The following is a 26,034-nucleotide window of genomic DNA, read 5'->3' as shown; positions in this document are numbered from 1 at the left end:
TGGGGTACTGATTAGAACATGGATATGGGTATCAAGAAGACCTGAATTCTGTTCTCTACCAGGATAAATATTCCATTCTGTCGTGGACTTCATTTTTTTTGATCAGTCACAATAGTGGTATTGTGTAATTGTGAGGCTGGGAGTCAAATTACCATAAAAATAGATTTATCTAAATAGAAAGATTTTGAAATATTCACTTTTGTGTTTGAAATTGAATTTATCTGTATTTTTTACAGTGCCTGGCATGGGAGCTGAAATTGCTCCTGCTTATTTAGATGGTTTTTCATTTGAACCAAGTGGCACATTCACGGGAATTGTTTGGAGCATGGCTCGGGGGCTATCATGGACAGGAGGATCACTCTTCATGAGCAGTTCAGAGAAATTCACCCTGTTCTGGAGGGTAGCAGCTGTCAATGGCATGGACTGAGCCACCATCTACTGGCCTCATGCCAGAAAACAAGTGCTGGCTTTCTTTAAATCACATTGATACAGTTGTGTATTCAAATGTTTAGGAATGTGTATACATTTACCTGGAAAAATTAAGTTTAAGGATGTGTTTGAACAAGGCAACTTATAACTATGCAGAGGATGCAGGCAAGTTCCAAAAGCAGGAACTTTCCAGCAGCATCTACCCAGCTCCACACCTTGTCTAATTACCTAGGAAACAGGGAAACAGGGTTAATTAGGATGCAGCATGTGTTGCTTCTGGGAAGTGTGCTAATTTCCATAAGAAAGGATTGCACTCTGAGTACAGGCACAGGAGCTCCCTCAGATCTAGCCTAATGTTTTGGTAAAGCATCCTGTCAGTGATGTGTGCATTTTACAGACTTTCACTCGTGTCCCTGTTCTACAATGATAGTTATGTTGCCAGTGCAAGAATTAGACTTAGCTGAAAAAGATGAGTAACTGTGGGGAAAAAAACAGTAACAAAGAATGTGTCATGTAGAAGAAAAAAGCATTTTCTCTTGATAATACTCTTAAATAGAGATCCCCAGAAGAAAAAATTTTGGAGTTCTTCAAAGCAAGTACAGAGACACAGACTTCCACATCCAAAATTTTCACAGCTTTCAAAGAGCAGTGAGATATTAGGACTTGATATTTTTCCCTGTCTTATGGGACAGCGAAAAAAAGTGAAGAACAAAGGAGGAATTTGTTTTTTCAATGAAATGTTGTGTAAACACATTTATTTAACCTCTATATATCTAATTTCTGTATAAATGTTATGGTTATTACAATATGTTTAAATAAAAGTTGTTAGTATGAAATATAAGCTAAACTACTATAATGTAAGCTGAATGTAACTTCTCTGGTGAACTATTTCATAGGATTCACTATAAAACAAATAGGAACATTTTCAGTTAGGAGACTAATGTTATATTACTGCTCAGGAAAATAAAAAAGGGATCTCTTTCACTGAACATAGTCATTCTACATAATATCTTTCTAATGCTTTGTGTGCATCATTGTAATACCTAATTTTTAAAAATATATTTGGCTTTGCCGTGTAAATGTGTTGTATTTTTAATAACAATTGATAAATGAAAACTGGGTTTCTTTATGCAAAAAAGAGTTCTTTTCCCCAAATATTACCTCTAAAATATTTTTTATGAAGGAAAACTTTATATTAATGTGAGACATTCCTTAGACCTAAGTATATGTTTGTTTAGAATTTTGAGGTTAAAATTATGAACATTTAACACTTTTAAGAGTGTGGCTTTAAAAGATAAAGATAAATAAATTAAAACTGGATTTTGCTCCAAATTAAATTTTAGGATGTTTGAATTTTTCTAAAACCCTGATACTTTTTAGCTGATTGAATAAAATGTCCCTTCAATGAATGAGTATTTCCATAAGATGCCTACTACTAGTTTATTATCTAATCAGCATATTTAAATTTTATGTATGATAAAACTTAAGCTTTTGAATAAAAGTTATTCAGAAGTATAAAGCAGTCCATTAGGGACTGTGTATGACTTACTTCTAAAATGATAATCTTACCTATATTCTTCTCCAGTGATTTACTTTTTACAAAAATTGATTTGAACTAGATGAGATACTTGAATGGTAAATTCCTGGTTCTTGGATGAGCTTTAATTTATGATACTAATGACATTTTAAGGTATTTTTTTAGTTTATTTATAGTGTTATCTTCAGAATGAAGACGGGGAGGGGTAGAGTAAGTGTTTGTAAATTTTCATACAGTTTTCAGATTAACAGAGAGCAAAATTGGGTGTTTGAAAAAGTCTCCTCCAACCCAAACTGTCAACTGATTCTATGACCCTGCAGTCTCTGCAGAGTATAAAATGAAGGAGTGGGGAGGGAAGATATACTTCATATAAAAACTAAACAGTCATGAAAAACCCCATAATTTTTTAGGTCTTTAATGACTATCTGAAAAAAATTACTTCATGTTTTTTGGTGCTTACCCTCACTCCTGTTCCCCTATCAAGTATTTGATTTTTCGCTGTCTTCCTTTTCCTGTTCTACATATTAATAGCAGAAAATGTCTTTAATATTTGAAGCAATTTTTCTCATTAGAGGAAATTAATAAAAAAGAAAATGTCAATGTGTTACTTAGACTATGACTGTTCCTTCATACAAAAACTATATAGAAGACCAAACTAAGCCTAACATGGGAATGATAAAAAATTCCTCCAATTTATCTTTCGTCTTTGAACCACCTGTATACTTGATAGTATGTATCTTGTCCAAGACTAGCAAAAGAACTTGAGTAAAATTGTAGTATTACTTGCAAAGCAAAAAGATCTAGAGTCTTACTTAAGAGTCAATATTTCTGATATTTAAGTCAAATAAAAGCCACAAAGGGCCCATAGATGAACCACAGTCACGAGCTGCTAGTGAAGTAATGAGAATCATTGCAACATTTAATGATATTGCTGTTCTGCATCAGCAATGAGTGTTGTTTGTCTTACAGTGGTGAACTGTTCTGATCCTGGCTTTGTGGAGAATGCAATTCGTCACGGACAGCAGAATTATCCTGAAAGTTTCAAATACGGAACAAGCGTGGCGTACCATTGCAAGAAGGGCTTTTATCTCCTGGGCTCGTCTGCGCTCACCTGCAAAGCTAATGGGTTATGGGACAGATCATTGCCAAAGTGTTTGTGTAAGTATCCATTTGGTGGGATTGGCATCCAAGAGGGCTGCATGATTTTAAACCAGGGTAGAAAAAAGAAGTGTAGCCATCTATTAGGGAACAAAATGGGCTTTATGATCAATACATTGCAAATTGTACACCTCAGTAAGAAAACATTAAGACAAAATATCATGCAACTTAACATTATTAAAAAAATGTTTCCGGGGAACTGTGGAACTGTTATTTCAAATGCCAGAAAGTCAACATTAATTTTCCCTAGCAGTGAATTGTTAAGGTATTTGGAAACACCTAGGGAAATCTAAAATTATTATCTATTTGTTATAATTTAGAATGATAGTCTAAGACCATTAATGCTTGTATCAAGTATTTATATTTTTTCAGACACATTGTAGTGTATATGTGAGAACAAATCTGTGAAATGTTGTATAGAAAAATTTTGCTCAAGAGGGTCTTTTTATAACATCACTTCATATTTCCTCCATCACTTTCTGCTCAGAGAGGGAGGAAATCTTCTGGTGTTTCGTATGATCAGTAAGCTCCATATCTTTACAAAATAACAATTTGCCTGAGTTAAATTTCTATTGAGATACTTTTCTTCTCTGATCACTATTAATTTTCTGACATGATTTCTGCTTTGCAATGCAATTTTAAGAAGTAGTAAATGAAATTAAAGTATATTTTAATTTGAAATACATCAGATGTTTTAAAAGTTTTTCATTTAACAGAATTGCAATTTTTTACTAAATTTATTTCATGGATTTACACTTATATACCAGAGCAAGAAATGTCACTAGGTTGAATTTATTTCTTTATTATGCTTTTCATACTGCTATGTATCTAATATTCCCATGACCCAAGCAATTTTATTTTGGTTTTTGTTTTGTTTCATTTTTCCACAACAATCTATGCTTTCAATGTCTGTCAATCAGAGCTATAACCTGAAAAAGTGGGTTTATTCACATTATAGTAGTAAAATAATTAGAGAAAATGCACCATTTTAAATACAAAATAGCTGTGTAATTTTTTTTTAGTTTGACAAGAATATTTACTGGGGCAAGCATGTCCCTAACTTCTTTGTCTTAGAAAAATAAGTATGATTTAAAATTATGAAAATTATCAGTAATTCATTTTCCTCCTGCTCGCTCTACTTCATCACATTGCTACAATAATATTACAGAATAACTATTTTATTTCACTCTGCTGCTTAACCTATACCTAGTTGTAGATACAATAAAGCTGCTTATATTAACATATCTGCAATATATAAGCACATTACAGCCATAGCCTTATTTGGTGTCTTCCTATTGCTAATCAAAATAAAGTGTGCTAATTGTAAGGAAGAATCATGAACAGAAATGAATGAGGAAAGAAATCTATTAATTTTTAGAGAAAGGCTAAACAGGATAGGCTAGTTTATATAGTTTTGTGTTTAATCTTACAAATGACAAATAAACCATCTATAGCAACAAAGAAAACTGAAGCTATGTAAGACTTGAGATCCAGACAGTCATGCATATTTTGTGGAACCAGCCTTATATTTAAAGGTTGTAAGAGATTTTTTCTGTGCTGTGAGAACATCTCATTATGTTGTGTTCTTACCTTTATTAGCCATTTCTTGTGGACATCCTGGGGTACCTGCAAATGCAATTCTTTCCGGGGACAAATTTACATATGGCTCCATAATTCACTATTCCTGCACAGCGGGTCGAAGGCTCATCGGGAATTCTACAAGGGAGTGCCAAGAAGATAGCCACTGGAGTGGGACTCTCCCTCACTGCTCAGGTAGTTCTACCAACCATTATCTGAATGCTACCTTGTCAGATGAGTAAGGCCATTCTCACACATCTTTGTAGCAAACACTTGTTTTCTTTATTTTCCAGTTATATTTTAATTTCACCGATAGCCACTCTGCTGTATCACATCCATTTACTGAAATATTCTCATGATCATCTCATTCTCTTTGTCATTACTTCACAACTTCACTCCTCGTCCACATGCTCTATTGTGTACTGCAGTGTATAGAAGATACAGCAAAACAGTGTTTCAAACTTGGTCGAGTTTTGCTTAAAAAGGATACATGTGATACATTACATTTTTTTGAACACTTTATGTAAACAGAGGTTGTTACATCAGAAAATTTTGTTTAAGACACTCCACAGCAAAGGTGTTAAGATAAACTTTGTACATTTTACTACTCTTTTCTCTTGCAGAAATATACTTTAAATGTCTGACGTGTTCTTGGTGCTGTCAGGAAGTATGGGAACCATTTATTCTCCCCTAGACTATGCAAACCTATAAAAAAACATTAAACATCACACAGTTTTGTTGAAGTGAAGAGTTCAGGCGAGGACTGGGTCCTAAGGACACACACAGCATATTAATAGCTTTTGTAAGGGAAGCGGGTGTAGACACTTTGGTGTATAAAAATCAAATACCTGAATGGTTTAAGAAGAAAATTTTCTAGTGAGAAAATTATTCATAAATACCCATTATACAATCTTATAACTTCCCTTGAACTATTGGACATGCCCACTGTTGGGCTGATGTGATTCAATGTTCGATTCAGATTTGACCTAATTTAAATAGGTGTAAGGTACTTTGAATTATTTTTAGCACTTCGAAAAAGATCTGAGTAAGTGTTCATTGAAAATGGTCCATTTATGAGCTGCAAGGATGATTATGCAAGGATGCTGAGCAGAATTTGAAATACTGAGAAAGGGAATTTAAATCACTACTGTTTCTTTTCTGTTCTCTGCTGCTCGATCAGGAAATAATTTAGATTCTTCCCGCACTGCTAGATCTCACTGGCATCGTGGTCTATGTGCCTGAAAGGCATCACTGCACAACAAGAAATATTTTCTTGCTTATCGTAAGCTCACATTTCTGTCACTTTCACCTTTTTATCCAACATAATATCCTAGATCTGAAATTGCTGGAATTCATCTAAAGACTTGAATAGTCGGATAACAATCTAGTGCTATTATCCAACATTTCAGACCACAAGGAAAAATCTCATGCTGGTGGAGGGAAATTTTAATTGCTAATAATTGAGACTCTTCAGATATCTTCAGCCATGAATATGACAGTATTTTTATAGACTCGTAGATTTTGAAACATTGAAGAGCCCTGTACTCATGTCTTATAGTGGGGAAAATATGTCTAGTGTAACTAAAATATTGTTACTGATACAGAATTCAATTTTCTAACTTTGAACACAGTGGGTCACCATCTTGAGATCAAGATGATTCTCTAGGGAAATGGAAATCTACCTCTGTTGGCTCAACATAAAAAAAGCAAAGAAAAGCTCACCCCCCCCAAAAAAAAAACCCAAAGAAAACCATAAAAGGTGTATCCTTTTTCTAAGGAATTTAGAATTGTAAAATGAACTACACTTTCCAAGTTAGATATTCAGGAGATTAATCCATCAAAATCCAATACGAATAATTCGTTGTCATAATGTCAGTGAGAGAATGATTGGGCCCAGGATGACTGAGAACTCTAATTGGTTTTATGCTTCGGGGATATGAAAAACAGTCCAAATACAATGTTTAAAACCTGTAGCCACTTTCAGAATGAGATTCATTTCATTATATATTAATATATGTTTGAATGCCTGATGGTTCTACAATGGTATAAATATGATCTCAGAGTTTGTTGTCACCTGGGACCTGTTGCAATGATGGACTTTTGTATTCTATGAATTAAGCAATGGTTGACATTTTTGTTTAAAATGACGCACTCATATTTCAATAATGGATATTGAGCCTTCTACATTGCTAAGTAAAAAGAGGTCTAGACCTTCATATTATTGTAACTGCCTTTATCTATACCCTTTGGCTGTAAAATTTCATGGTCCCAGTTCAAATTTTCTCCAAGTCAAAACTAGATATGTTCAAGAAAAAAATCTCCAGTCATTCATCTGGAATAATTCCCTCAGCAAAATCCCAAAGCAACTGAGACATCATCAAGTTTTCAGAATCATAGATCATTTTGCCCTGAAAAATCCCTTTGCATTCACAAGCCAAAGTATGTGTGATGTATCTGTTTCATGACATAAACATGCCACAGAGGGAGCCTGAATCATGATCCTCATGTTATTTTACACATTTTAAGCAGAGAGAAATGTCTGTGAAATAGTAATGTCTCAGACTAAGTGGAAGCAGATAGCATCCAGAGGCCACATCTGGACTTCTGCTTTAGCAGTGCCAGGGCATGGGTCATGGATGACAGTGCTTGATCCCTGAGACAATTATACTCCTTGAATTGTCCCCAGATTAATTTTTAACTCATCATACCTGGCAATCCATCAAACAGCACACAAATACTTTACAAGTTTGTATGTGCTGGAGATCATCCTCAACAGTCAGTTTGGAGGCAGTCACAGTGTTCTGGAGAGTGAGTTTTACTGCACACAGAGAGACAGAATATACCAGCTGACTTCAGACACTCACACTGTTTAGAAGCAGGTATTTACACCAGGAAATCCAGGTCCAAATGCTGTAGGGCAGGATGACAAAAACAATCTGTTCTAGAAGAACCTCGTACTAAACAAAGTGAACACAATCAAAGCCCACAAGTTAGTTTTGAATTCTAGAACTGTCTTGGCCTCCTTTTATGTGAAATCATGACAGTATCCACTCATACTTGATATAACTAAAACCTTATGACACACACGTAATCGTGCTGTCTGACATACAAAAATTTTTAATTTCTAAATGATCTATTTGAGTTTCCTCAAAACTTAGATATTGTTTTTTCTTGTTTAAGGTTTTATCCTTTATGTGAGAGGGATGCCTATGAAGAAAAATCCATTTAAGAATATACAGACTTCAAACTATTAAAGTATTTACACATTTGGAAAAAAAACCCAAAATAAAATCAAAGCCCAAAATCAAAATCTGTAGTTTCAAAGAATTTGAGTTTAGACATGTAATTCAAAAGTGGAGAACACAGGATAATATTGTAGTCAATGTAAACGTCAGTGTAAACACAGAAGGATTTAGGAGATATACAATTTTATACCAAAATTTATAGTAAATTGTTAATACTGAGACCATGCTTCCTTAACCATCTTGTGTAGTATCTCCTATAACAGCCACTCTGTGATAAAGCATTTGACTGATTCATCAGACTTATGTGAACATCTTTGCGAGCTCTGTCTTACATATTTTTTGTCTTCTAAATTTGTAACCAATATTTGCACAGAAATTTAGAGGATAAGGAAAATTATGAGATATTTTCGTCCTTGACAGACACAAGGGTAGTATTTTGTGTAGATATACGTATTTCAAATGCATTTCCTAAAAATATGAATATGGTTCTCTTCACTCTTGCTGTTATTTAATTCTTGTTATTAGAAAATATCACTACAAGTTAAACAATAAAACACAGTGTGTAGAAAAATATTTCTATAAAACAGCAGCAGATTTGTTGAACTGACAGAAAGTGACAGGAGTGCTTCCTGTCTTCTCAGTTATCTTTTTGCTTTTATTTTTATCACACTCTGGGTTTAGGCGTCTATTGGTCTGAGAAAAGAAGTAGGGTAAAAAGATTTGTATTTTCATCTTTGACTTTAGTTTCACACCATAATAGTGATGAAAAGGGATTGATTGTAATAGAATCAATGCAGTGGCACTATTCTCAAGAGAGCGGTTTCACTGCCACTATATCTGCACATAATGTCCCTGGCAATATTTGTGCTCTGTTGTGTTTTGCAGGAAATAATCCTGGTTTTTGTGATGATCCAGGAGTACCAGCTCATGGGTCTAGGCTAGGGGATGAGTTCAAAACAAAAAGCCTGCTGCGTTTCTCATGTGAAATGGGTTATCAGCTGCGAGGGTCTGCAGAGCGAACGTGCCTGCTGAATGGCTCCTGGTCAGGTACACAGCCTGTGTGTGAAGGTAGGTATCCATACATTGCTATTTTGACACTGTTGACACATTCCCTCATGACTTTTTATTCTTTGTTTGAAAAATTTTGTTAGGCAGAAATATGCTTTCATAACATTCTGCACAAAGCTGATATAAAAAAGTTTACACACAGTTTGTGTTTTGCTTGAAAACTTAAATCCAAACTGCTAAAGTTTTGGAAAATACATTTTTAAGAAGTTTGTGAGAAAATAATTTTAGTTAAGAATAATAAGCCTGAAAATAAATAATAGATACCTAAGTTAAATATAAGACTAAATAAATGCTTTTGAGTGAAGATATGAAAATGGAGTGATAAATAAATCTGTCATCTGTTTTGTGACAATAAAATACTATCATCTTCTCTTTGTATGTAGTATCTATGAATCAAGGACTGAATAAATGATAAAATGAAATTGCATAAATGAATATATAAATGAAGTATAAATTAATAAATCAATAGATATTTCTCAACAGATGTTGGACTATTTTCTAATGAGATTTTTTATGCTGTCTCTTTCAGAAGAAATGCAACAGAATATTTCTGAAAATCACATTCTAAAATAAGATAAAAAACATAATAAAGAATTTTTACATTTTTATGCAGTTGAAATTGGAATACAGTAATATAAGACTTTAAATTCAGTTTTATAATGCCTTCCCATTTACCAAGAATGTTTGAAAAATTACTTTATCTACTTTGTCAGAGTTGATGGATATTGTAGTATCTGTTTTCTCCTAAACTGAGTGATAAAATGGAAGATAGAACAAAATATTTGTAACATTTTTTTTAATCTACACGTTTTATTCTGAGAGCAATTGTTCTTTTTGCAGTATTCTTCAGCACAGACTAGCCTTCTGTCAGTGCAGATATCATCATAACTGTTTAAAAATGGCAGTGGGTGCAGGATCAGTATTTGAATCAGTATTTCCAATAGAAAACTGAAGCTTCGCATGATCATTTCTACTTCCCTTACATGAAGATATTAAGGATAGTAGGACAGCAGGAGTCAGTGGCAATTATCAGTGTTTTAAATGCTGCTTTTTCCCCTTTCATCATAGTGTTTGCTTCAACCTTCTCTTTTCAGTTAAAAAAAGAAAAAGAAGAAAAAAGCAGCTTTTTCCCCCTTTTTTCTATAGTCCTTCAATTGTTTCCTATTTAATCTAAGTAAGGATGAGATTTGGAAAAGAATACCTATTTATTCCTTCAAGTTCAAGTTCCAACATTTTGAATTTTTCTCTTCACTATTTGAAACTTTTAAACTTAAAAAGTGATTAAAATTGATTTAAGGAAGGCAGTAAGGTATAATTCCAAACATAAATGGTAGACTAATTTTTAATTGGCAAATTGTGTTTGTTTTAATCATAAGACCTGAAACTGCTACATTTTAATTATTTGATTGTAACTATTATGTTGGAGGCCATCCAACAGGAGCACATGCAGCAGGTCCAAGTCTTTCTTCTGCTGCAGACCCCAGAGGTGGACACAGTACTGTAGGTGGGGGTCTTAAAAGAGTGGAGTTCCTAGAAAAGGTTGTTAGGAAAATTCAAAACAAAACCCCAAATTCTTTTAATGATTCCACTGGAAAAATGGTCCACAAAAAAAAAAACAAACCAGCAACTCCTCACCTTCCAAAGAACTGCAGCTTGTAATCAAAGTAAGCAAGGCAACCCACTGTCAAATCTTGGACATATGAAGCTGAAACATTATTATTGCCTTAAAGGATGAAGTAGATGCCCAAAGTATATGGAGGCCAAAACAGAGTGTCTGTTCTTTTCTTGATTCAAAAAAATAAATCAACAAGGTCACAATTTACTATTTATGCATTTTTACAATTGAAAAAGGAAATACCAGAAGACAAGAAGAGAACAGAAAAAATTACCAAAAGGCAAAGCAGAGGTACAGGTCTGGCAGAAAGTCCTGAATGAGCTTTATTTGCTTCAGTGACTGTATTGGGTGGAGTGGAACAAAAAGGCCAAACTATCTTAATCAGGAATTGGAAAAAAAGGGAAAAAACCAAATGCAAGTAATAATATTAACAAAGAGAAATAAAATATTGATTCAAGAATATACGTGTTACATATTTGCTCAGTAAAAATTGCTGTGTTTTAAAAGAGGAGCTATTACCTAGTTGTTCTTTTCCTTTTTCTTCCATCCCAGTTAGTCACCTGTCATTGAAATCCATTTTTGTTGTTTTTTCTCTTCTTTGCAGCTGTATCTTGTGGGAACCCTGGCACGCCAGCCAATGGTATGATAATATACACTGATGGAATATTGTTCTCCAGCTCAGTCATTTATGCCTGCTGGGAAGGTTACAAAACTTCAGGGCTAACCACTAGACATTGTACTGCTAATGGGACATGGACTGGCACTGCTCCAGACTGCACAGGTCAGAAAGAAATTTTCTTCCCCTAAAGCTTTAAAGTAGTAAGTCATCCAGCCTTCCTACTGAAAATGATGGTCTTGATGGGTAAAATAACACGTTTCCACATTCACTTGTCTTGTAAAACATGAATATTTTTATATATCTAAAGGTACATGCCCTTTTAAAGCAGGCTAGATGTTTCCAGAGCTATCTTCCTAAGGTGGCTACATAGGTAACTTTATTGTATTTGTTTACCTCAGAAATGTCAATTTGATGATATTAATATTTTTTAGAATAAGGTTATTCTAAAAAGGTTGTTCTTTAGAGTTTCCTTTAGCATTTTCTTTAGCTTTTTTTTTTCTTTCTTTCTTTTTTTTCTTTTTTCTTTCTTTTTTTTTTTTTTTTTTTTTCTTTTTTTTTTTTCTTTTTTTTTTTTTTTTTTTTCTTTTTTCCTTGTGGCTTATGCTTAGAGGAGGAAGTTGTGGTAGCTCAAAATCAAATTTTGTATCACTGGATACATTACTGTGCCAGTTTTTATTGTAAGCCAAATATCTCAGAATTGATCAACCACCATTCTTCTGAGGACCAAGAGTCAGGGAGCAGCAAGATTGGGCTATAATTTTTTTCTTGTATTGTACAGTAAAAGAAAGGACATTAGGTATGCATGGTTATATGTTTATTAAAAAAATTCCTTTTGTCTTTTTCTCATTAGTGATTAACTGTGGAGATCCAGGTGCATTAGCAAATGGCATTCAGTTTGGAAATGATTTTACCTTTAATAAGACAGTGAGCTATCAGTGCAATCCAGGATATCTGATGGAACCTGCCAGTTCATCTACCATGCGTTGTGTGAAAGACAGCACTTGGAACCAGAGTAAACCAATTTGCAAAGGTAATCTTTTGAATTTAACAGTTTACAAGTCCTCTTTTGACACATATGTGATATTTTCTCTCTGGTGTCTTTATTTATATATTAAAAGAAATCAAAATATTGTCTGGAATAATTACTGTTCCAAATGCAACTATAATATTAGGTAAGTATTTCTATAGAATTTATATTTGTTTTGCACATATGCTGGGGTAGAATAGCAGTCAAAATAGTGACATTATTGACTAAAGTAGAACTAAATCACTGCAATGAAAATTGTCAGAGTGCTCATCTTAAAAAATATATGAATGAAGTACCCATTTTCCTTTTTGGCCCATTTCTCTTGGAAAAATCCATAGATGGACAAAATTCTGTAACAGAATTCTGCAAGCCAACCTTTCTGTAAAATATCCCCTTGTTGCAGTAGTGTAGTCATCCTAAACAGCCAAAAATATGCTTCACAAATAGCTAATTACAAGTGCTAGGAAGAAGGTCATAGTGGAGATGAGGCTGAAAGACAAATAAGGCAGCCTGGTGAAAATTGTTAACACAACTTTAGCAGCCCAGGGAGTAAATTTAACAGCCTTGAGCATCTTCTGCTTGTAAAAGGCCTAGGATGCCAACTCACCTAGCACCTCTTCACTGTGATATTTAAGTCTAGCCTGCTAATTAAATTTTGGCATATGTATTCCACTGACTGCATTTTCTGTCATGGAAATTACTGCCTGAGTGATTTTATGGTTGTGGTCTTTGTTAAAAGAAATTATATGGGAGCGTAAACCTGGACATTCCACATTTCATTATTTTGGGCACTCTTATCAGAAGGTGGAAAACATCAGAATAATTTCTTAGCCCCTAATTACCAATAAAGTTAATTACCATTGTGTGTGGAAAGTCTTAGAAAATGAGCAAGTGAATGAACAGTCATATTAAATAGTGCTGCAAAATTAGTCTAAAATAAAATACAAATATTTAGACATTTAGAATCATAAAAACTTATCTGTTGAAAGAAATAATGTTTATTGAAAACCTTTACCTAACTTAGTAACCTGTTGCCAAAAATAATCAGTAATGAATATGTAAGGAAAAATATATAACTAGATAGCTATGTAGTCTTTGGGCTTCTAGCAACCCAGCACTCAGGGACTTCCTAAATCCATAGCCTTTATTTTTGTATTTAAAATAGTTTTCTGTCTATTACAGACTGCTTTGTCAACACAGGTACGCTTTGTTGGAACAATAGCCTGAAATACCTGAAATGTATGAGTATGTATTATATTACAAATTCCCAAACCCTATAAGTTCTTGAAACTGTCCCTTTTCTTTTCTGACGCAGCTATCACCTGTGGCCCCCCTCCCGCAGTGCTGCACGGGAAGGTGGAAGGCTCTGACTACCGCTGGGGCGCCAGTGTGAGTTACAGCTGCGCCGAGGGCTTCCAGCTGTCCCACACCGCCATCCTCTCCTGCGAGGGGCGGGGAGTCTGGCGCGGAGACGTCCCACAGTGCTTGCGTGAGTTTTTGTGTGGGGCTTCACCAAAGCTACCGTCAGTTGTCTTGGGCTACAGTCACAGAATCACAATTTAAAAAGGACTCAACTACATCTGGAAATACATGGATTACTGCAGGATTCTCCTTTCTTGTACCAAAAAGCTTACCTTGTTATGAAATTTGAGGGCTGTGCCCAGTAAAGGTCACAGTCTTCTCCCTTTCCCCAAAAGTCACCCCCATCTCTTATTATCTAATTGGACCCATCAGCATTTGCTCTATTGGTAATTCCATTGGATGTTCTGAATTTGACTTGTGGTGAGCATAACTGGGATATTCCCCTACACTTTTCCTTTTTTCTTCCCTGTTTCCATTTCCATTAACAGGTGAAAATAAGGATGCTAACCCTTAAGCTCATAGCTCATAGCTTTTCTAAGCAATTTTTTTTTTCCAAAGGCAAGTACATACCCTCATGTCTTGCTCGTATTTGTATTTCAGCATTTTCTAAATCTGTCAATTCAACTCTTTGAGTGCTTGAAATCTTGTTAGGACCCTGATAAATATTTTTCGTTTTATCTAATTAGGGCAAAAATTTCCAGCCTACTCATCTGAGGGTGTCAGATGTGAAAAATTATTTCATTTTTAAGCATTTTAATATGGCATTGTCTACTGAGGAATTATTTTGTCATCCAAATCTAATCAATATTTAAGTGTCTTAATTAAAAGGTCTATTTTTCCAGGTTAAGTTTAATGCTTACAATAACTATAACAGTGACAATTTACTTTAAAATTGTTGTCAAGAATTTAGGAGATCTACAGTCCTACACAGATAAATTAACATAGCATTTGCATTTCTATCCAGTATGCCTGCCTTGCACATAAACTGATGTAGAATATTTCAGGTTAAATAATTTTAATATCTTTTTTTTTTCATTTTTATGTGTATCAGCTGTGTTTTGTGGTGATCCTGGTACCCCAGCAGAAGGACGTCTCAATGGAAAAAGTTTTACCTACAGATCTGAAGTTAGCTTTCAGTGCAGACCTCCTTTTATTCTGATAGGCTCTTCAAGAAGATTCTGTCAAGCAGATGGTACTTGGAGTGGAATTCAACCAACATGCATTGGTAATAACTACCAGTAATGCATTTTCTACTGAGAATATTCTTGATAAACTATTACACTCTCATGAATCTAGCAATTAGCTATCCAAGTATAGAAAAGGTCTGTGTAATATAAAAAAAAAAACCAAGTTAAATAAGGTTATATTTCGAATATAAACACTTTAGGATAAACACAATCACAGATGAAGTCTTTTGTAAATTTACATGGTTGCTTATCTGCTGGAAATGCAGGACATCAATATGTGCAAGTGCATAAATTTGTTCCATCTCTTTTTAGAATCTCTTGGATATGATTTTGTCACTGGAGAGTTAAAGGCGTTTTTTAGAATCAAACCTAAATCAAAGGTTTTTTTACTTTGTGAACACGGCTTGTACATCTCTGATCTTTAGAAATCCTGATGAACTCCCAAATACTCTGTTTCTCATTGACTGTTGTGCAACTCTAGGCTTTTAGCAAGTTACATCAATAAGATTGACACCTCGAACTCCCACTGACATCAGAACTTTATCCTGCTTAGGGTGACTTGCTAGAGAAAATTATTTTAGTTTTATAATAAAAAAATTCTCTTTGATACTTATAAATAAACATATTCAGATATAGATTGTAGGCCATTTATATATTTTGTTTTGGCTGAGATATTTGCTGTATGAAAGAGATGGGCACTCTGGGAAAAGGTTGTAATCATGATCATTGGAAGCAGTCTGTATTTTTAAATGAAGACATAATAGTCAACAGAATTCTTTTGTATGAATTCAAAGCTTCTCTCCATAGTTTTTGCAAACTGGGCAATCACCTTGCACCTATATTTTGCTACAGAGGCAAGGAGGCTTAAAAAAGCTAATATTCAGGTCTGATGCAAAGAATCAACTTTTAAAATGTAATAATGACATTTCTGTTTATATTTTACATAGTATAATCTAGAAGCACATGGAAAATATTGCATCAAAGATACAAGTTTTTCTTTTGCATCATAGTTTTTATGTTATTGTAAAAGGAAAATATTAGATCATCTAACATATCTACTGATAAAATTTCTAAGCAATTTGAAGGTTAAAAGCAGTGAACAGTGTCTGGAACTAGAACTAAAAATACCATATAGAGGAAGCTTTTCTGTTTCTGGGTAGAAATTATTTCCTTAGAATACTTCGAGAAGTCTTGCTTTGGGTTCTTCAGATGAGACCTATCTTAAAAATTCAATTCAGCTTCATGTGTCTATTATTAGAAATAGAATTCCAGCTGTTGATAATTTTTTAAAAGTTCCTGTACTGTTCAAGCATCTCAATGTCAGGAGCATGTTTGCTTTTTATTCTTACACTTTAGGTCAACATCCACCTAACTTTTGAAGCCTTTGGTAAATATCAGTCCAGTTGAATTTTTATGCTCTACTGATGGTCAATATTGAAAATGGGAGTTGGCCAAGAGTGAAATGAAATGATAAGTTCAATTTTTGCTCTACAGAAAACTAAAAATTGTTACAGATGAAGTATAGTCACAAGATGTGTTCTTCATCATTCAGTGTCAGCACTCAGCAGACTCAGTTGCCAGGAGAGAATCACGTACCACAGAAAAATCCACTGGATAAAGTTCTGTGCTGTCTAACTGGTGGATATGACTGGGCAACTCCAAAGCCCCACCAGAATATGGGCATTACTGAATGAAAAAATAGTTTTAGGCTGCTTTACGTTACTCTCATGAAGCAGAATAATTAATTTTACTCTGTTGGCATGTGATTTTTTCATGGAGGGAATTTTATTCTCCAGCAACAACTGAGGTGGTGCTCCATTAGAAACTTGTTTTCTTTGTGGCATAGAAAAAAATCTATACAAAAATAAAGAGTATTTACTTGCTATGAGAAAGCAGACTGATTATGGGTTTGGGTTTTTTCTGTTTGTGGGATTTTTTGGGTTTGAGGAGTTTTGTTGTTTTTTTATTTGGGGGTGTTTCTTTTAGAAAAAATTATCATTAAGCAGTTCATTTGAAATGGAGAAAAGATAAAGATTTCTAAAGATTTTTCTACATATTCCAACTGCATTTTGAATAGTGAAATATACTATGGATTTAAAAAGATTTAAAAGGATAAGGTTGCTAAAATTAATGCAATCTTAACTGTAAAGTCTGCACTACCAGAAATACTTCAAAAGATATTTTAAAATAATGACAATGTACTGAAACTAACTACTTGTTAATTTAGTTGGAAATACTAGGGTAATATGTAGAAAAACACACATTCAATTAAAAATTGAATTCTTGTCATCATTAGACATTTATGAAATTATTTAATCTTTGCAGTTTTAGAGTATTTTTTTCCATACCATAATAATATGTGTTGTGCTTCACATTTTGCATTAGATCCAGCTCACAATACATGTACAGACCCTGGTACTCCACATTTTGGAATACAAAATAGTTCCAGAGGTTATGAGGTAATTTTTAAATTATTATTTATTAGCATTCTAAAATGAAAATGTATTTCATAATTGCATAAGAAATTTAATGAGAAACATTATTTGTAGTCTTAAATGTCTGATGCAAACCTTGAGACATTTCCACCCTCTTTTTTAATAAAAAACTCATTCTTCATTCCAAGCTTTTTTTAGAACATCCAGCTTAAAGAAAGAACTTCTAACCCTGCAATACATCATGTGTTCAATCCTTTAGGAGACTTCAGTAGGAAGGGCTATTTATAAATTGATTACTTAATATGATATGACATGATATAATTACCTTGCTTTATGGTAATAATTCTTTCATACATTGATGAATAGTCAGTAAATACCTAACAACTAAAGACCTGTGTGATCCAAAGGCCATGTAGTCCTTGACAAAAAAGTCAGCAAGTGGCTTTACTAGATTAGAAATTCATGTTATATTTTATTCAGTCAGAGAAGATAAAATTACTCTGTGTTTGTCCAGGTTCTCTGTGATGAATATCCTTTCTGTAATTTCCAAATTCCTCACAGGTTGTTAAACAACAGAGAGTCAGAAAAGAGACTGAGGAAATAACTGTAGATGCAACTATGACCAATCCACAGTTACTGTATAGATTGATAAATTTCATGTGGATAGATTTTTTGGGTATAAATATATGTGACTGAAATTTAAAATAAGTTCTGTTTGGGTTTGCTGCTTATTTCTGAGCCTAGGGCAGTGTGCCCATTGCAACCAAATTAGTAGAACTGTTTTCCAAATAGTACTTTCTCTAAGTTCCTCTGGTTATTGGTAGCCTCTCTCTCCTGCAATTTTTCTGTCTTTTGTTGCTATGTCTGTCAGCTCCTTTCTTCACCTTCTGCTCCTGCCTGGCTCACAGATACCGCGGCACTTTTCCCTGAGCCACATCTTGTGGCCTTACTCAAGGTGGTTCTGCTTCTAATAATAGGGGCAGTTGCCTTTCTGATGTCTCATGTTGATCCTGTGCCTGTTCTCATTTTCTCTTCAAAAACAACTCTGATCTTTGCACATAATTTTATTGGGGGGTTGTTTTCTTTTTTCTCCCCATTTTATCTGCCTCACAAATTGTCTTTAATAACAGAACTTTACTGGCCAATTCACTATTCTACTGTCTGTTGTTCATGCTTATGTAGACTCATCATCTCTTCCCTTTCACCTGTAGAGGCCATACTAAGCCTTCTTCTGTTGTGCATTAAGACTTTCTCCAGTATGTGTTCACTCTCAGAATACTATCTTGTATGGATACTTCAGCATGGAGACTTCTCTCTAATGGTTACACAACTAGATTGTTTGGGGTTTTTTTCATACATTATTTGTGGGCTTCCTGTTTGTATGACATAGTCAAGCTTTTATAAAAATACTTTTCAGCAGTCTTTCTTCATTATAGAACAGGGTAATGACACGCAGCAGATCTTTGCAGGGTCTTCCCCTGTCTACCAGCATCTTGTCTTGCACTTTTATTCTTTGCGTTTTGTGCTTCACTACACTGTGAAGCCCTCAGTGTTTTTCATCCAAGTATTATTATACAAAGAGTGTGCTGCTTTTCTTTTAACTTTTACCAGTAAAATGAAAAAGCAGTATAAATCTTTAACTACCTTGAACCTATGCTAGTTTTTGCTTGGTCTTTTGGAGCACTGAGAAAAGATTTGCATCTCGTTTTTACTGACAGATACCAGAATTGGCACAAATAAGCTGACTTAGGCTCAAGACTAGCCACCCACTGTTCTACTCCCTACTAAAGACATGCTGTGTGTCCTTGGCAGGGTAGAGAGGATAATATTTTTAAGAATAGTTAGAAAGACATAAGTCTACAAAGTCGTATCGGTAATATGACCTTTAAAAACACCAGTGGTTTTCCAAGCTACTTTGGGAAAAATTATGTGCATTTGCGGAACATCTGTCATTATAAGCAGGTTTTATATAATTAAGTGTATAGATAGCAGGTAGTTAATTTCTATTGAAAGTCCTTCTATGACATTTGCAGTGCAGAGCTGTCTTTCTATAACTGCAAGCTCTTACTAATACACATTGATCACTAACCATTTGCAACTTGTCTGTGTGATATGTTACTTTATTAAAGTAATATAATTTACAATAATGTCAAATTTGTCTAATTCATTTATTATTACAAGACTTTTTATCCAAAACAAAAGTAATGCTTTACTGATTAGTCCTATATCATTAAATAACTCGGCCTGGAGTTACATTCTTGTTACTTTTGTCAGTACCATCAATAAGTTCATTTTACTAGAACTCTTCACACACTGTCTTTCTCATCTTTTAAGAAAATTCTTTCTCACCTGCAATTTTGCATTTTTATTCCCAGTTGAAATCTAAAGAGCACTTTCTCAGTTATTTTTCCTTGTCTTGGTTGTATCATATTTGACCACAGGAAGGCTTTTCAGGACTTGACTCTGCTAGTTGAACATCTCAAATAAAATTTAATAGTAATAAATGCAGTGGAAGAGGTTTTCCACATATTGCTTCTAAATAAATCACAAAAAACCCAATAACTCAACCATTTCATCACATTAAAAAAAAAAAGTGTAACTCAGAAACTGTAAAAAGCAGACATTTTTATTTTTGAAAAAAAAAACCTGTATTAACTTATCACTGTCATGATATCTGACTACACATGATGCATACTTCTTCTGCCTAACATTCTGCTTTGACCCTTAGGTTGGGAGCACAGTCTATTTCAGATGCAGAAAAGGTTATCATATTCAGGGATCTACCACTCGTTCTTGTCTTGCTAACCTGACTTGGAGTGGCATACAGTCTGAATGCATCCGTAAGTCTGGTTTCTATCCTAACCACTCAGAACAGTGTGCAATTTTAAGAGTTACAAAGTGATGCGTCTGGAAATTCATGACAAAATATTTACTACAAGGGTGGGAAACTTTATTTAAAACAGATTTTTAAATGTTTTATTTGTTGTTCTTTCCTATTCAAAGACCAAAGATGTATTTGGGATATTAATTTGAAGGAAGATTTTTCTGATCATTTAATGAAGTCCACAATAAGTCTATCAATTTTACTCAAAGAATCTATTACAGTTAACCTACTGCATTAGCTACTTTAATTAAGCTGGAAATTTTTTTTTGTGTGTAATGGATTAATAAAGAATGGAAAGTGACTTGAAATATGCATGGAACTATTTTGTTGCCTAGTATTTTAAGAATCATAAACTAAAACTCAGCAAAACCCATCTTTTCTGGGCAATGCATGAAAATGACTTACAGCTCTGTGTGAGTTGGAGGACATGAAATAACTATTGTACGAAAATACACTGACCTAAGCTAAAAGTAACTCATTACAATGACCTTAGATTCTTATCCTGATTTAAATTGTCTTTGGGTTATTATAAATGAACACCATGTGGCACAGAGAAAGAAGCATCCTGAGTAACCAAATCTGTTATAGTCAATGTTCTATGACAAAACATTCTTGTAGAACCTTTATTTCAATTGGAATGCATTTATTTATCCCAATAACCACTCTAATTTTCAGAATACAGAGGGAAGTGATGCTTGAAGCTGTGACAATACAATAATTCACAGGACCAATCATTGCACCATGTACAATGTCACATGCTTCCCCTCATTTTAACTGTTTTCTGATTCCTAGCATCATTTGATTTTGGTTTATTCTTTAAAAACATGTTATAGCATCATTTCCATCCCACAATAATATAACTATACGCTCTGAGTGTCAACTTTACGAGTAATAGCTACTTGAAATTGCTAAAAGCTATCCAGAGTTCTCATGCATTTATTTCAAATTGGACACTCTAATTCCGTGGAAACCCCTTCTAACTGTAACACCCCTTTGCAGCTCATGCTTGCAGGCAGCCAGAAACGCCGGCACACGTAGATGTGAAAGCAATAGACCTTCCTACCTTAGGGTACACCTTGGTGTACACCTGTCAGCCAGGATTTTTTCTTGCTGGTGGATCAGAGCATCGGACATGTAAACCAGATATGAAATGGACAGGAAAATCACCTATTTGTAAAAGTAAGTCATTACTCAAGTGGTTTGTTGGATCCTACTGGGTTTAAATTAATTTTCCCTGACATTTTTGTTTTATTTAGTAGTATTAAGTTTTTCCCACTTATTATTTAATGACACTCATGGAACAACAGCTTTTATTTTATGAAAGAAATAATGAAGAAATCTAAGTGAACATAACATGTAGAAGTCATGGAGGAGGAAAATGGGATACATGTGTGCAGGTGCACAGGCACACGTACATATTGTTACCACTAACAACAGCAAACAAAACCAAAACTATATAAAGTTCTACTTAACTGCATTTATCTTTATGTCACAGTTTTAAATAGTATTTCAATGTATTCAGTGCTTAATATATTATTTTCTATAATATTTAATATCCTAACCTTTAGTTTCATGCAGGTATGCTTTTAGTGTAAGGAAATCTTATAAAATAAAAAGGAGCAGTACAATAAGAAAAAAATCTCTGCATTATAATCCGCTTTTTTATCAGTGTAACTTTCATATAGTTTTCTAAAGTAGATCTAAGTATACAGTTATAAGATCTGAATTGGCTCTTCACATGCAAATTCACATGGCTGTTAGTTCTCAATTCAGAAAAATAAAATAAAATTTAACTTAGAATATTAATAGAGGAAAAATAGTCAGATGCCATGGGAAAATCTTTGCAGTATGATTTTTAATTTTAATATAACAAAGTGTGCTGAATAGTTTTGATGTTTGAGCAATATTTTTTTTTCTTTAATGTAAGGGCAGACTTCTTTGATTCAGCATTGTCATATAATCTGCATATCAGAATTTATCTTTATTCTGTGTCCCTGAAGGATGATTTTTCATAGATACTGTATAATTAATAATTTGAGATAAATGATCTTTGGTTTGGGGGTCTTTTTTGTTGTTTTATTTATTGAAGATAAATTGCAGTAGAGATAGCTATAAGATTGGGTTACAGTCTTTAGGTATAATTCTCATTGAGTGTCCTACCCTGTTTTGTGCTTTCTTAGCACTTGATCAGTCTAATTAGTGAATTTCTTCTCCTAAAGAGAAAAAAAAAATGCAAGACCAAACCTTCCAATGGGACACTATCCTTTCTAGTGTGCCAAATGAGTTCAGAACTTGATCAGGATCAATGGACATAACTTTGCTGAGTGTACCAGAAACAGAGCAAATTACAGCTTTTTAATTCACAAATTGTCAGTCTTTCCCATGATATCTGATCCTGTCCTGAATCAAGCTATCTGCCTCGTGCTGGTTTGTGATTCATAAATATGTCTTTCTAAATGCAATTTTTACTATATTTAATAGATTATTATTCATAATTAGATATAGTATTTGTCCCCTCTATAAGGCTCTCTTTTATAGCACTGGGACTGATATAAACATTTTAGCCCTAAATGTATGAAATACTTAGCTAGCCAGACAACTTTCCACAGTAAAAATATTACTTATCTAAATTATTTTCTGATATTTTTGTGCAAGTGGATAAGTTTAAACATGTAAAGTATTTAAGAGAAGTTATTTCTGTCTTAAAAGTGACTCTATCAGATATAAGATGATTGCATCCAACAGGTATTGTTTTAATATTCTATTTAAAAAACAAAAACAAAAACAAACAAAAACCACACAAATATGTTCATGAAAATGATAATTTGTCTTTTTACTTGTAGGTAAAGGAGTGAGAGAAGTTAATGAAACAATAACTAAAACTCCAGGTTTGTATACAAGAAGAGCTTTAGATCTAAATAAATTAAATTGATTTATACCTGAGATTGTTATGGATAATAAAACTATTTCCAATATTTTAGTGAAGTATTTGTTACTAATTTCCAAGGAATTTAAATGTTGAGGTATTTCATAATAACAGGTGACATGTGAAACCTATTCTATAAAATTTTTTCACAAAGAATTCTTAAATTTATACAGTGCCAGTTTTGTAAATTGCACAAAATCCCCTCTCAGACAGAAGAAGTTTATATACACAAACCTCAGATTCGATGTAGTTTTATATCAGAGAGATTGCTATAATGGAGAGCCTTATAATAGTCATTATAATTGCATATGCTATAATTGCAGGGATTAGATTCAGTCGAAGTTCTGCCCTTTACATTGCAAGTGTTGTGAGAAATATAAAAACCCCACCACAAAACCAGTTCTGGAAATATTCTTGGCCATCATTTCACAGAAACTCTCCATGTGCTCCAAGATAGGGTTTCCCAAACAGTGTGAACCAGCAGGCGGGTGGCAAGGCAGCCAAACATTTCTGTTACTTTTCTGTGCCACCTCATGAACATGTATGCAGTTAACCTATTCCTCCTGCCAGTAACAAAATGGACAAATGCATCTGAGAAATCCTCATTCAGAAAATGTAGTCCTAATTTTTTAAAAACTTATTTACAATAAGCAGAGTTGTCACCAAATAAATGAGCTTTTAATTCTATATTTTGATTTTTAGCAAAGCTGCCAGGAAAATAAAATTAATGGTTCACACTCATGGCAATTCATAGAAAGACTCTATGTAGAGTAGATAGGATAAAAAGGTATTTCTGCTAATAATTAACCTTCCTGGAGAGTTTATTAGTGAGTGTCAGGTGAATCCATAAATGAGCTGTTCTGAAATGCATTACTTCTACAGACTCACAATAAAGCAGGATACAGTGTTCATTCATGATAATTAATATACAGTCTTCATTTATTGGAGGCTTCACCTCACCAAACACCTAAGGTACGCATTAATCTGCTATCACCCACGTTTTGAAGTTTCAATGGCAAATTCAAATGTAGACCTAGTTTCTAGATATGTTCACTATGCAGGGTGTCAGTATCAATTCACACAATGTCCTGTCCTTTAGAACTAGTTTTGATAAGTACTATTTAAAAGCTTTTTAAAAAAAAAATAAATGCTATGATTGAAAGTGCCAATATTAATAAAGAGAAAAGTGAAACTGTAACAAATGACAGTAATTGAGAAAACGTTTTAACTGGTTTTCAAAAAACAGTTCTGCACTATTATTATGTGTTTGAAATTTGTTAATTCTCTTCTTTCTAGAACATTATGTATTTTGAAATGCTGTCTTTGTTATCTTGACTTTTGATACATTTTGATTTGCTGCTATCTGTATTTTGAACGGAATTAAGCTAATATTGGTAAACTACAGTTTCCATAACAGAACAGAATTGTGTTCTGATTTTTCACATTTAGACAAATGAATGCAAATTATATTTACTGTTTACTTTCTTTTTGTTTTTTTTTTTTGGCAGAGTTAATGTTTTCATAAGCAATAGTAAACATTTTTACATGATTGAGTATAAGTGGCAACTAAAGAATTCTTACAATTTCCATGTGAGAATCAAGAACTATATTACTCTGGTTTCTACAGTTCTCACTGCTTTGTATACTTTTCCCAAAAATAAGTAGGAAGCTGTTTTAATGAGGAGCCATGGAGTTTCCCAATTGTCATATTCTGAGAACAATCAGTGCAGTCAGTGCAGTATTAGAATACTAACAGCCAGTTCATTTTTCTCATTTTGCATTTGCACACAGAGGGTGGGAAGGGCAGGAAACTTGTAAGGGTTTAGCACAATCATCTCAGAGCCTCTTCAGACTGCATCTCTGGAGACTGCAGCACGTGCATTTTAACGTTTAAAAAAATATCACTGGGGAAGCAGTAATACAATTTTTCCCCTAGTGATTCTGTTCATGTGCAAGTGCAAACTCTGTAAACATTGAGTCAGTGGTACTATTTTGCAAAGCTTACCAGCTATTATTGATAGAGCTATTAGACAAACTATCTACTGAAGATGCTGGAGTGTGGCAAAAACTATGGAGTCCTTTATAAAACTATGGAGTCCTTTATAAAACTATGGAGTCCTTTATAAAAGCCTTACATAGTACCTCTTTGGTTCATATCACAAATACTAGATGTTCACCTTTATGGGTGACAAACAATTTTAATTAAAAACATAGACAAATAAAAACAGTTGTAATATTTCTTTTTGGAATACCAGGTTTCAAATTTAGCTATGTCACTATTGTAGCAAAAAATGAGACATGCATAGAAAAAAGGGTCTGAAAGACCCTTTACAGAATCCACATCTTTGCAGAAATTATACAACTTCTAAGGACTGTGACATACCAATTGAAATGTAATGCTTCAGATTTTTGGTAGTAAGTTGAGGTAACCTTGTGTAAAGCCCCCTCTGACTTTTATTTTGGAAGTAAAACGCTTCTAGTTACTCAAAGCTGTTACACTCAAAGCCATTTAATAGGTCTCTGCTCAATTGGATTCCATTGACAGAACCAATAACATGCTAAGGATGTTTTCAAATCATTCCACACTGAGCTTGAACATTTGCTTGTGACTTTTTCACAACTTAAAGGCAAAATACATGGAAGAAGTTATTTATCCTTTAGTCAATATCTAATCCACCCTCTGATTTTCAGATATTACATGTCAAGAATTATTGTGCTGGGTTTCTTTTTTGATTAATTTTTACAATAAATTATTAGGTAGAGAAGGAAATATCCATGGAATTTTTAAAATGGATTCAGAGAACACCTACTCTGATAAATTTCTTTCAGTAAAGACAGCTGCTGAGCGGTCTTTGTTCTCAGTGTTTGACAAAATACAAAGAAAATCCAATTATTTAATTTAAGGTTTTAATTAGAAGAGTGTGAAACACTTCTAATGTCAGTCTTTAGCTGTTTAGAAAGTAT

At 33.7% G+C, this 26,034-nt stretch overlaps 1 protein-coding gene across 1 annotated transcript in view; it reads left to right on the top strand.

Annotated features, from left to right (window-relative positions):
* CSMD1 (CUB and Sushi multiple domains 1) overlaps positions 1-26,034 on the top strand; it is a 1,074,318-nt gene that overhangs the window by 1,032,295 nt on the left and 15,989 nt on the right. Inside the window, exons 55-65 of the mRNA XM_063389341.1 lie at positions 2,936-3,124; positions 4,724-4,897; positions 8,833-9,015; positions 11,235-11,411; positions 12,100-12,279; positions 13,592-13,765; positions 14,690-14,863; positions 17,211-17,284; positions 19,989-20,100; positions 21,144-21,323; positions 22,988-23,032. Of these exons, the coding sequence (XP_063245411.1) occupies positions 2,936-3,124; positions 4,724-4,897; positions 8,833-9,015; positions 11,235-11,411; positions 12,100-12,279; positions 13,592-13,765; positions 14,690-14,863; positions 17,211-17,284; positions 19,989-20,100; positions 21,144-21,323; positions 22,988-23,032 (1,662 nt within the window). The remainder of the gene's footprint in view (positions 1-2,935; positions 3,125-4,723; positions 4,898-8,832; positions 9,016-11,234; positions 11,412-12,099; positions 12,280-13,591; positions 13,766-14,689; positions 14,864-17,210; positions 17,285-19,988; positions 20,101-21,143; positions 21,324-22,987; positions 23,033-26,034) is intronic.

The sequence above is a fragment of the Prinia subflava genome, chromosome 2 (assembly GCF_021018805.1).
Source record: "Prinia subflava isolate CZ2003 ecotype Zambia chromosome 2, Cam_Psub_1.2, whole genome shotgun sequence".
Classification (NCBI taxonomy): Eukaryota; Metazoa; Chordata; class Aves; order Passeriformes; family Cisticolidae; genus Prinia; species Prinia subflava.
The sequence above is the reverse complement of the archived record's forward strand: the minus strand, read 5'-3'. Positions and strand labels throughout refer to the sequence as shown.